This window comes from Heterocephalus glaber, unplaced genomic scaffold (assembly GCF_053883595.1).
Source record: "Heterocephalus glaber isolate CG9 unplaced genomic scaffold, H.glaber_assembly_v1.0 deba00001509, whole genome shotgun sequence".
Taxonomy (NCBI): Eukaryota; Metazoa; Chordata; class Mammalia; order Rodentia; family Bathyergidae; genus Heterocephalus; species Heterocephalus glaber.
The window spans coordinates 40,595,231-40,607,263 of record NW_028258325.1 but is presented as its reverse complement, the minus strand read 5'-3'; the positions used below and the strand labels follow the sequence as shown (position 1 = coordinate 40,607,263).

At 40.1% G+C, this 12,033-nt stretch overlaps 1 protein-coding gene across 4 annotated transcripts in view; it reads left to right on the top strand.

Annotated features, from left to right (window-relative positions):
• Txk (TXK tyrosine kinase) overlaps positions 1–10,165 on the top strand; it is a 76,689-nt gene extending 66,524 nt beyond the window's left edge. For 2 of the 4 annotated variants that reach the window (XM_087187570.1, XM_087187569.1), the window contains exons 13-14: positions 3,898–4,016; positions 5,545–7,394. In XM_087187570.1, coding sequence (XP_087043696.1) covers positions 3,898–4,016; positions 5,545–5,888 — 463 coding nt within the window. In that variant the 3' untranslated portion in view covers positions 5,889–7,394. The other 2 variants (XM_087187571.1, XM_087187572.1) reach the window with 2 other exon arrangements.
• The last annotated feature ends 1,868 nt before the right edge of the window (positions 10,166–12,033 follow it).

The following is a 12,033-nucleotide window of genomic DNA, read 5'->3' as shown; positions in this document are numbered from 1 at the left end:
TTTCACTTAAGAGTATAGCCTCAATGTGCATCCACTTAGCTATAAATGTCTCTAATTTCTCATTTTTTATGGCTGAGTAGTACTCCATTTTATAAAAAAACTACATTTTCTTTATCCAGTCTCCAGGTGATGGGCATTTGGGCTGTTTCCAAGTTTTAGCTATTACAAACTGCGTTGCTATGAACATGGCTGCACATATATCACTGTGGTATGATTCTTTTAATTCTTTGGGAAAGATCCCCAGCAGTGGAATAGCGGGGTCAAATGGGACTTCTAGTCCTAGTTTTTTGAGGCATCTCCATGCTGATTTCCACAGTGGTTGCACCAGTCTACACTCCCATCAGCAGTGGAGCAGGGTTCCTTTTTCCCCACAGCCCCACCAGCATTTGTTGTTGCTTGATTTCATGATAGCAGCCATCCTTTCTGGAGTGAAGTGGAATCTCAGCATTGTTTTCATTTGCATCTCTCGAATGAGCAGTGATGTTGAACATTTTTTCATGTATTTATTTGCTATTTCTACTTCTTTGTGTGAGAAATGTCTGTTCATTTCAGATGCCCATTTTTGGATTGGGTCTTTAAATTTGGGAGGTCTGATCTTTTTAAGTTCTTTATAGATTCAAGATAGTAGACCTTTGTCTGAGGAAGAGCAGGTGAAGATTTTTTCCGACATTGTGGGTTGTCTCTTCACACTGCTGGTGGTTTCTCTTGCTGTGCAGAAGCTTTTTAATAAGAAGAGATCCCATTTGTTGATTGCTTGTGCTAGTTCACGGGCAACTGAGGTTTTGCTCATAAAATCTTTACCTACACTGATTAGACAACCCAATTAAAATGTAGACATAAGAAGATGATAAATAGCCAGTATAGCACAAGGAATGGTGTGCAACTCTAGAATCAGAAAAATACTAATCAGTACAATAATAAGATTGAATTATACACTCATTAGGGAGATGAAGTTAAAAGTTTTAAAAGCCTTGTCATGGCTTTCTCTTTTTGTTGGGTTCTCCCTCTTTGCATTTAATTTGTCACGCCCAATGGATTCATTCTGCTGGGTTTCCTGGGGTTGTGATGCTCATTGTCTTTTCCTAGGGTATTGTCTAAAATTTTTTAGAGGGCCAGTTTGGTATTCATGAAGTTCCTGAGGTGCTCTTTATCATGAAAGTATCTTATTTCTCCATCAATTTTGAAAGATAGTTTTGCAGGGTACATCAGTCTGGGTTGGAGGCTGTTTTCCTTTAGGGCTTGAAATACATCACTCCAAGCTCTTCTTGCCTTGAGCGTTTGCATTGAGAAGTCTGCTGTGATTCTGATAGGCTTTGCTTTGTATGTGATTTGTTTCTTTTCTCTCACTGCTTGTAGAATTTTGTTCTTCTTTTGGGTTTCTGGAATCCTAACCATTATATGCCTATGTGTAGATTTTTTTGATCAAGGCTAGCTGGAGTCCTGTATGCCTCGCTTATCTGTATGTCAAGTTCTTTTCCCCTCCTTGGGAAGTTTTCTGCCATCACTTCTGGGAACAGTTTTTTTATATCATCTGCATGCTCTCCTCTTTCCTCATTGACTCCAGTCAGTCTTATGTAATTCTTCTTTGCATTGTCTAGCAGCTGCTGGATTGATTTCTCATGTTCCCTTACAATTTTAAAGTAATTTTTCTTTTCCTGGTCACTAATTGCAATCTTTTCTTCTATATCTGAAATTCTATCCTCACATTGGTTCATTCTGCTGTGCAGACTTTCGATGGAGTTTTTAATCTCTTGGAAATCTGTTTGTATCTGTTTTATGGATTCCATTTGTTTCCTATGTTGGGATTCCATCGTGTTCCTCAGATCCTCTATTTTTTTATCTGTGTCCTCTCTAAATTTATTAATCATGTCTTTCACCATGAGCAAAATCTTTGCTGTTATCTGTGTAATTATTTCTGATTTCATTTTTCCCAGATCCTCTTTTGTTGCCAGTTCAGAGAGTCCAGGTGGTTTAGTATCAGATTGTTCCATCTCATTTCCCTTTGGGGTTGCTGTAGGTGATCTGGAACTCTGTTTCTGAGGCTTGTTTGTGTGTCTTCTCATTTCCACAGGGGGACGGTGCTTCTGGTGCCCACGCTGCTCACCTTCTCTGCCCTAGGAGCTTGGGATGGCAGCAGGGGCGCTTCCTTCTGGGTTGTCAGACTGGCTCAGCTTCTCTGCCATAGGAACTCAGGATGGAGGCAGGGGAGCTTCCTTCCTGGTGCTTGGACTGGCTCATCTTCTCTGCCCTAGGAGCCTGGGATGGCAGCAGGGGAGCTTCCTTCTAGGTGCTGGGACTGGCTGAACTTCTCTGCCCTAGGAGCCTGGGACGGAGGTGGGGAGCTTCCTTTGGGGTGCTGGGACCTGCTGAGCTTCTCTGCCCTAGGAGCCTGGGATGGAGGCAGGGAGCTTCCTTCTGGGTGCTAGGACCGGCTGAGCTTCTCTATTATTATTTTTTTTACCTTCAAGGAAGTAGATTGACCTCTGACTCAATAAAGGAAGGCATAAAGGTGCAGTAAGATAGAGTACATGGATAAAAAAGTGGGAGTGTGGTAACAACATTAATAAATAATTCAAGAATACTCTATTGTATATTCAAGGGGCAACTAGCTCAGTTAGTTATTGTCTGTCCTCTCCAGATTCTAGCACTTGGATAGTCCTACACACAATTCTCAAAAAAGAGAGAGGATTTAATGTTTTTTAAAAAGGGAGATTGTAGTTATTTCTAATTTCTTTTTTATATAGGGCCATTTTAATGCATGAAAGGTTTTTCCACACCAGGAGTATTTTGCTAATATAATTTTGTCCTCCTCTGTATCCCCCCCTAAATATGTTCATGAAAGAAAATATGTTATTTGTCTTTTCTCTTTTCATTTGTCTTTTCAACTTTTCTCATTGCTGAGACAAAATATCCCCCACCCAAGGTTAAAGGGTAAAGGGTTTAAGTAGCTCACAGTTTGTAGAGGTTTCAGGCCATAATTGGCTGGCTCCAAGGCAGAGTGGCAGAAGGGCAACAGTTCATGGTGGACTGAAAGTAGCAAAGCAACAAGGGACCTTGACAGTGAGTGGCACATGGCAGAGGGGCATCGTAGAGCAGAAACAGCTCATGGTGTCCACATGGTACCAAAAGCAAGGGGGCAAGGGAGGGGCCCTCAACAGTCTTTCTGGCCCTTTCATCTTAGGCAGACTACTTAGGGGAGGTAGCACTCACACCCTTAATCCTAGTGCCCTTGGGCCTAGCATTGCACCAGGAATCAATTCCAGAAAAACCCCTTTCTGTGACTGCAGGAGGCTTTGGGGGGGGAGGGGCATCTAAACGCAAGCCACAACAGCGTCTAACTTTGAATTCATTTTTTCCTAATGTAAGAAGAGTGCTCTTTTATCTTGGTTGTTGTTAGAGCATACAACATGCTTCTTTGTGGAGTTAAGAATGTATCATAAAGAAAATAAACCATGTACCATATTTTGGCCTGCTGAATTGTTATGGTTTTCTGAGACCCAATAAAATTAAATACAAGGAGACTTGGTTTGGGAGGAAACACTATATGGGATAATTTCACAATTTGCCAATGAGAAGAGAAAGTGTACAGAACCTTTCTAGGGTAAAATATTGTCTTTTAGCAACTCATAGTTAACCAAAAGGATTTGAAGTAAATAAGACTTACAGGTTTTGTTTTTTTTTGGTACCAGGGATTGAACTCAGGTCCTTGCACTTGCACAGCAGGCGGTGAAACCGCTGAGCCAAATCCCTGGGCCAATAAAGTGACTTTTTGTTTTGGTACCGGAGATCGAACTCGGGTCCTTGAGCTTGGGAGGCAGGTGGTGGAACCACTGAGCTAAATCCTTGGCCCCACTCACAGGTAATTAACACAATGTGCTTCGAATCTGATGACTGTAGGTATGTCTTGGATGATGAATATATCAGTTCTTCTGGAGCCAAGTTCCCAATCAAATGGTCCCCTCCTGAAGTTTTTCATTTCAACAAATACAGCAGTAAATCTGATGTCTGGTCATTTGGTAAGTACATTTAATGTTCACTTGATGGAGCTTGATTTAATGTGATGTATAATCTTTTCTGTGTAACTTTGATTTCTTAATATATATAGCATTTTGAATGTCTTCTTGTATCTGTGCTTTCTTATGTTTTCTAGCCACATCCAGACTGTTTTTGGCAACTGGTGTCACACAGCTTCTTACATAAGTCTGTCTTTGAATCTTTTCCTTCCTCAATTAGCACTTCCTATTAAACTATAACAAAGAGTGTATTGACCTAGAAAACAAATTCAGCCAATTTCTCTACACTACTGACTTGACAGAAAATGATCTTAAGGCCATTACTGAATTTCAAGTGTGTTTAATAAAGTTCATTGTCTAACTAAGCAGCTTGACTATTTTCAACTGTTCAATGGACAACCCAAATGTAAGGCCTAGATTTTAAAAAATGGCACCACCTCATTTACCTTATTATCTTTAAGTTTCATGAGATGTAAATATAGGCTTCCTTAGGATCTGTTTATTGATATTTACATTGAGTCATGTTCTTCATTGAGAAAAAGACACTGTAGACACATGTCCAATGCAGTTTGAGTTGATTTTCAAATAAATGTGCAATAAATGTGCAAAAATCTCTATATATTCTCTTTTATCCAAACTTTCCTGGGTGGCTCTCAGTTTGGAGAGACTTCTGGCCCTCAGAGGGTGTGAATTTTATTGTCCACAATAAAGTTAAGCTTGTGTTGTTCATCTCATTAGCCCTCTACTCACATATGGCAGTCTCGAGTAGAAGTTGTGAGGCCACATCTTAAAGACGTATTGATAGCAATGCAAGGACCTCATTAGGTGGTTACAGAATGAATAGGGCTCCGAGTTTCACTTGTCTCTCTTCCTACCTGGACAGTCAGCTTCTTGAGTGGATGGACTGGCCACATTTCTATGGAATCCTCTGGTCCTAGCATAGGCCCAGCCTCTCACCAATACCTAGTACATATTTGTAGAATAGGTGAATAGTTAAATGAACTCAATCTGGGAATTCTTAAAGGAGCTACACTAATCAATCAACCAGTCACTTATTGAATACTCTATACAGAGTCCCTGCCAGATAGTCTGGGGCTCTGTTCTTTAGTCTGATCCTTTCGTGGAAAGAGGTTGACAGGTGCTATCTACTGGCTGGGAAACTTGGTTTTAGCAGCAACAGAGGCTCACACAAATCTGTCATTTTCTGTGCAATGGCAAAAGGTTCATTGATTTCAGGGTATGGGTACCTGAGAAGTACTTAGAAATAAAAATGCTGCCAGCATTTTCGTCCAGCAAGAAAGCCTTCAAAACCTACCAAAAAACTAAGGCGTTTTTGTTGCTGGGCTTATTTTCAAGTTAGAAGCCTCTTCAGAGTCTCAGGTGTGCGCAGTGTGCTTCCTGGCTAGAACTGTTCTCCTTCCAGATGATTACATGGAGAAAAATAATGCTTTATAATGTGCAGCAAACAGTTCTTTCAGTTCTGGGTGAGCATTTCTCTCCAACCCCTTGTTTTCGTGCATTTTGTTTGCAGGAGTTTTAATGTGGGAGGTTTTTACAGAAGGAAAAATGCCTTTTGAAAACAAGTCAAATTTGCAAGTCGTGGAAGCCATTTCTAAAGGTTTCCGGCTGTATCGCCCTCTCTTGGCACCCATGTGCGTCTATGAAGCTATGTACAGCTGCTGGCATGAAGTAAGTGACCCTTTCTCCCCCAGGTGGCAGTCCCAGCTTCTGAGAGCAGACCTGATTGTCACTAATACTACCCAGGACTCCAGCAGGGAAAGGTGTGTCCGTTTCTTGCTCATGATCCTGAGAACCAGAAGCACTGTTTCTATTTGTAACTCCCACTACAAAGTCATGAATCCATTTTGTTTTTAACAATAGGCTTTCAGCTGAGTTTTCCAAGTCTTATCTGAGATTGGTTCTTGCAGAAACTCTTTAAAGCCTCAGCGATTAGATGTTTTATTACCTTTAAGAACTGGTCAGTAGAACTAAGGGCAGAAACAGATTCGTTGAACTTGCACATTGAAAAAGGATGGTGTTTTTATTTGTTTCATTCCACTTTCATTTGCCTTGCTTTTCAAGGCTAAAATAATGGGTTTCATCTCTCTGTGGCATTTAAGTCTCCTGATAGATTAAACCAGAATAGAAATGAAGGTGGGATGTGTGCCAGCAGGCACCATTCAGGAAATCATCTCTCAGGAGCCCAGTTTCTTCTTTGATGAAATGCAACCTTTAAAAATAAAGCCTGAGGGGTTTCTGTCCCATTTCTGCTTTTTTTCTGGGCACTCACTCCAAATACTTCTCTTTTCAGACTCCTCTGAGATTTTGGGTGCTCTGTTTTCTTTGCAACTGACAGTTGCAGTTTAGAAAAAAATCACACTGATAAGGAGTTTTCTCTCCCCTGAAAGGAAAAAAAAAATCATTTGATCTGCAATTCAAAAACACTAGAAAAGTCAACATTTCAAGAGTGATCTGATCATTCATGTTCCAGACTATCATTAAATTTATAAAGATTCCCAGTGTAGGAACATATTTTACATATGATCAATTTCTCCACAAGGAATCTTGAAAGACATAGAAAAAGGTTAAGTAAGCTGGTAGTAGCAACAGCTGTCTTAAGAATGTCTCTGCAGTAACATAGATAGTTCAGAGTGTACACATGGTAGCTATGATGGTTTGGTTTGCAATTTTTCAACTTTACAGTGGTATGAAAATGATACATATTCAGTAGAAAGCATATTTTGAACTTTGATCTTTTCCTTGGCTAGCACTAGGAGTTATGATTCTCTCCTGGGATGCTGGGTGGAGGCAGTTAGCCACAGTTCCCAGTCTGCCACGTGATCACAGGGAGAAACAACCAACTCTAGGAATACTGTGCTGATAAGCTGTGATGGTTGGTAGGTTAGGTGTACCAAATACATTTTGGGGGGAAAGTTGATATTTTTTTATTAGTCCGTGTTTGCAGGGCATAGTGATTATATTCATTGTGGGGAGTTGGTACATGTGCATTACGCATCTTCATTCTTTTTTCATCACTTCCCCCTCCCCTCCTTCACCTCCACCTTTTGGTTCCCTCCTCTTTTGCAAAAGTTGAGAGGCTTAAGTAGAGGAGCAACTCTATATTATTGTTTATGAAGCAATATACTGCACATGCTCACTGATACTGAGCTTTTATACATCTGTGGATAGGAGACAGAGAAGGGGAAGGCATAAATAGGACTTTTACAGGACCAAGCAAATGATCTTAGTTTCAAGTTGCACTTGATTAAAACACTCTTTTGGTTATGTTGATTTATTTCTTTGTAAAAGTTGATTTGCCTGTGACTTTTTGCCAAGTGCTTAGTTGTCTCTAGACTGGAATGAAAGTGGTTATGTTCCCATTGATAGGTACATCTTGTAACTTCTACCTGAAGAACTTCAGCCTCCTTAAAAATCTCTACAATTCAGTCTTGGAGTCTTAAGGAGGACCTTCACACGGGCTTATATCATCTTCTGCTCTGCACTTTTTATTGATGCTTCACAAGGAATCTTGAAAGACAGAGAGGAGGGAACAGGATCTCACATGTCAAATCTCTCAAATAGATCTCTGGGAAGATAGAACTTTCTGCAACCATGGAACTGTTTGTAATCTGTGCTGTTCAATAAGGTAGCTCATCTAGCTTTTGAGAACATGAAAAGTGGCTAGTGTGACTAAAGAATTGAATTGAAACATTTAGTTTTAATACATGTACTGGGTTTTTTTTGGTACCAGGGATCAGACTTGGGACCTTGGCTTTCGAGGCAGACAGTGGAACCCCTGAGCTAAATCTCCAGCCCCTAGTTTTAATACATTTAAATTTCAATAGCCACATGTGGCCAGTTCTATTTTATTTTTATTTTTGCAGTGCTCTTTACTATTACATTTTCACACTCATGTCTCACTGACTGTTTGTCAGACAAGACGTCTTTCTCTTCTTTTGTGGAGAATCAGCCTGGACCCAAGTCCCTGCTAGCCCAGCTGGTTCCACAGCTGGCATCTGAATGAGCTGAAAGCAGAGCTGACCATTTGCAATTTCCTTTTCCAGAGCCCTCAAGGCCGCCCAACGTTCAACAAGCTGCTGGGGGCTCTCACAGAGATTGCAGAAACCTGGTAACCTGGAGTGGGATGCCAACCCCAAGGACCAGCTTGCAGAACTGTCATGGGCGGAAATCATGGGTGGGGGCACTGATGGGAAATATCCTCTTTTAGAGTTGCTATGCTTGGAAACAGTGCAAAGATCACAAGCTTTTCAGACTGTTTAAATTTGAAAATATTCTGGCAATAGTTTTTCTGCACATGTGAGAGGAACTTCTAAACTTGTATCTTTCTGTAGTATCTTTGAAGTCCCATCTGTGAAGAAGAGAAAAGGGGTACAAGGTAGCCTTCATGGGAAGGGCGGGTTTCCTACCAGCCCTGAGAGCCCTTGAGGGCACAGGAAAGCCCATCTCTTCACAAGGCTAAGGGGAGTTCTGTCCTGAAGAAGAGTGGAACATGCACAGGAGACAAAGGAGATTTGCCCAGCTCATGGAGTAAAGGAGCTCCCCTAGCAGAATTTCATGCTTTGAGGCTGTACAGAGCTTTGTAGGAAACTCACCTTTAGGGGCCACAAGAATGTGAACATTCTGGGATTGTCTTCTGTAAATCTGCACATATGTTATTTAATAAACTGTTTTTTCACCTATCAGACTATATCGGCCAAGTCCAGGATTTTGAATTCAAGATGAAACAATGATAAATCACAGGCATCTACTATCACTAGAGAGGTTCAGAGTATAGAACAAAGAGTGAGACCCAGAGAGAAATTATTCTTAGAAGTCATGTGACACAGCTGGCACTTCTAAAAGCATGTGTTGGTGATGGGAGAGAAGCACAATGCCTTTTGTTTTAAGGAAAGTTTGAGACAGCAAAATTAAGAATTAGTATAACTGCATTTTATTAAAAAAAACACCATATTTTCTTTATCCAGTCTCCAGTTGATGGGCAATTGGGCTGTTTCCAAGTTTTAGCTATTACAAATTGTGCTGCTATGAACATGGGCGCACATATATCACTGTGGTATGATTCCTTTAATTGTTTGGGGAAGATACCAAGTAGAGGAATAGCTGGGTCAAATGGAACCTCTAATCCTAGCTTTTTTAGATATCTCCATATTGATTTCCACAGTGGTTGCACCAGTCTACACTCCCACAAACAGTGGAGCAGGGTTCCCTTTTCCCCACAGTCCCACCAGCATTTGTTATTGGATTACTTCATGACAACAGCCATTCTTTCTGGGATGAGGTGGAATCTCAGCATTGTTTTCATTTGCATCTTTTGAATAACCAGTGGTGTTGAACATTTTTTCATATGTTTATTTGCTATTTCTACATCTTTGTCTGAGAAATGTCTGTTCATTTCAGATGTCCATTTTTGGATATGGTCTTTAAATTTATGAGGTCTGATTTTTTTAAGTTCTTTATATATTCTAGATAATGTTTTTATTTTTATTTTTTATAAAAATGGAGTACTATTCAGCTATAAAGAATGAGAAACTAGAGTCATTGATAGCTAAATGGATGCACATTGAGGCCATACTCTTAAGTGAAATAAATAGGACACACGTGTAAATGCCAAACAGCTTCTCTGGTGTGAGAAACTGGAAGTGTAAATAAGGATCAAAATGTATAATAGATGATGTAAAATAGAAAGGAAAGGTCCAAAGGGGAAGGGGAAGTGGAAGGGGTGGGGAAAAGAGAAGAAGAGAAAGGAATAAATATGAAAAAAGGAAAAAATGGAAACAAAGTCTTTATAAATAGGGAGGGGTGGAGGAGTTGAAGGGAGGGTAGGGGAATGGGGAAAAAATAAGAACCAAGATATGTAAAGGTACAAAATCCCAATGATGAATGTCATTATATTGTATGCCTAAAATGTATCAATAAAATTAATTTTTAAAAGAGTATAACTTGACCTCTGTCTTAGGTAACAACACTGCAGATAATGTGTGAATTTGAGTATCTGTGGGCAGAGATTTACCACTCACTGTCTTGATGAAGAAAAGTGTGTTTTGCAACTAGTTTTACTATTTGCCATTGAATTAGGTCTCTGTGGGTAGTATGAAGTAAGTGCACTATTTACACAAAGCTGCAAGAGATGTGAACAGGAGGTCTAGGCACTGGTTCTAAGTCCTAAAAAAAAAAGGGTAGCAAGAAGTCAAAGAGATAGGGGGCTCGGAAGAGGAATTTGGAGACCAAGTCAAAGATAATCAGTGAAAATAATCTTTTGGCAAGAATAGCCAAAGGAATTTTTTTCTTCAATAACCTTTTTATTGAAGTCCAATATGTGGTTCCACCATTGCATTGGTAACATGTTTAGACGGGCAAACAAACTCACAAGACACATTTAGTTCAGCTCTAAGTTTGCTTAGCTTTGTAGAAGGATACAGGATAGAACACAGAGCATGCATAGCCTTCTGTCTCCATGGAATCTGTCCAGTCTCCATGGAAGCCTGTCACCTTTCCACAGGCATATCGCTGCCTGGATGACTCCTGGCCTCCCTAGAGAATGTGCATGGTTGCTAGGGAATTTGTTATGCATGTAGGGATCACCTTGATGCAAAGAAGTTTCTTCTTTGATTTCCCACTAGTCATATAGGCTTAGAGTTCACAAGTCTCCAGCCTCATCTGCTCACAGATTGCAGGTTTTCCAATGTACATGGTAGGTATCTGGGCTTGTATCCCATATTCCAAACTTAACTTGGGTTATTTATTTATTTTTTTTGGTACCGGGGATCGAACTCGGGTCCTTATGCTTGGGCAGCAGGCGGCGAAACCACTGAGCTAAATCCCTGACCCAACTTGGGTTATTTCAAAAGACTGGTTCTGGGAGAAAGCAAACCTCAATTCTTCCCAGACAGGCCTCTGTCTGGAAGAGAAAGGATACAGTCTTGCCCTTGACCCTTTACTCACACATACGTGAAGAAAAGCACAGAAACCATGAATATAGAGCTTTACCAACATTCAGAAAGTGAACCCAGACTAAGATCAAGAAGTGATTACATTTCAAAATTCCAGAAGCCATTCTTATTCTCTGTTTTAGTCACTAACCCCAAGAAAATAATTAATGCCCTGTTTTCCAACCCATGGGTTGGTGTGGACTATTTTGAACTTTCTATAAATGGAATTCTATGGTATGTGCTTCTTCCACCCAATAATATGGTCGTTTGATCCAGCCATGTTGTATATAGCTGTATTTCACTTATTTTCATTTCTGCATTGTTTTTCACTGTATAATTATTTCACATATTTATCTATTTTATTGTCGATGGATAGTTGGGTTGCTTATTATTTTTAAAATTCAGATCAGTGCTGGTATGAACATTTTTCTGCAGATACTTTTTTTTGCAGATTTTCTGTTTAAGTACATGGCTAGGAGAGGAATTGCAGGACCAAACTATGTGTATGTTTAGCTTTTGCAAAAGGTGTTAAGCAGTGTTAAGTGAGTATAATCAAGGGCACAACCAGCAGCAGTGTTTAAGAGTTCCAGTTGCCCTACATCCTTAGCAACATTTGGAATCATCTCTGTTAACCTTGAAAATAGCCCTAGATCTTAAAAGGACAAGTTAGCTCATAATTAGCTTTGTTGAACTGCGCTGTGATATAGTCTATACCCCTTCTTCTTTATTGTCAGCATTGCAATATGTTACATGTACAATCTAAAATACATTTTACTGGGGATAGTTGAAGAGATTTGATGTCATATAGAAGAGAAGAACATAAAGGTGTGTAATACAGAGCACAAAAGGAGAATTTGGAATTTGAGATATGAAAGATGTGGGTTTCCCATCAATGGAGGGAAGTACACACACACACACACACACACACACACACATTTGGCTACTTGGATCTCTAATTGCCTCGTAAAGGGCCTGGGTCCTGTTAAAAGTTTGATGAGGAACTTGATAGGTCTTACCTAAACTTGGAAAGAGTTCTGTTGCTTCTCCTAATGGAGAAACTGGAGTAGGGC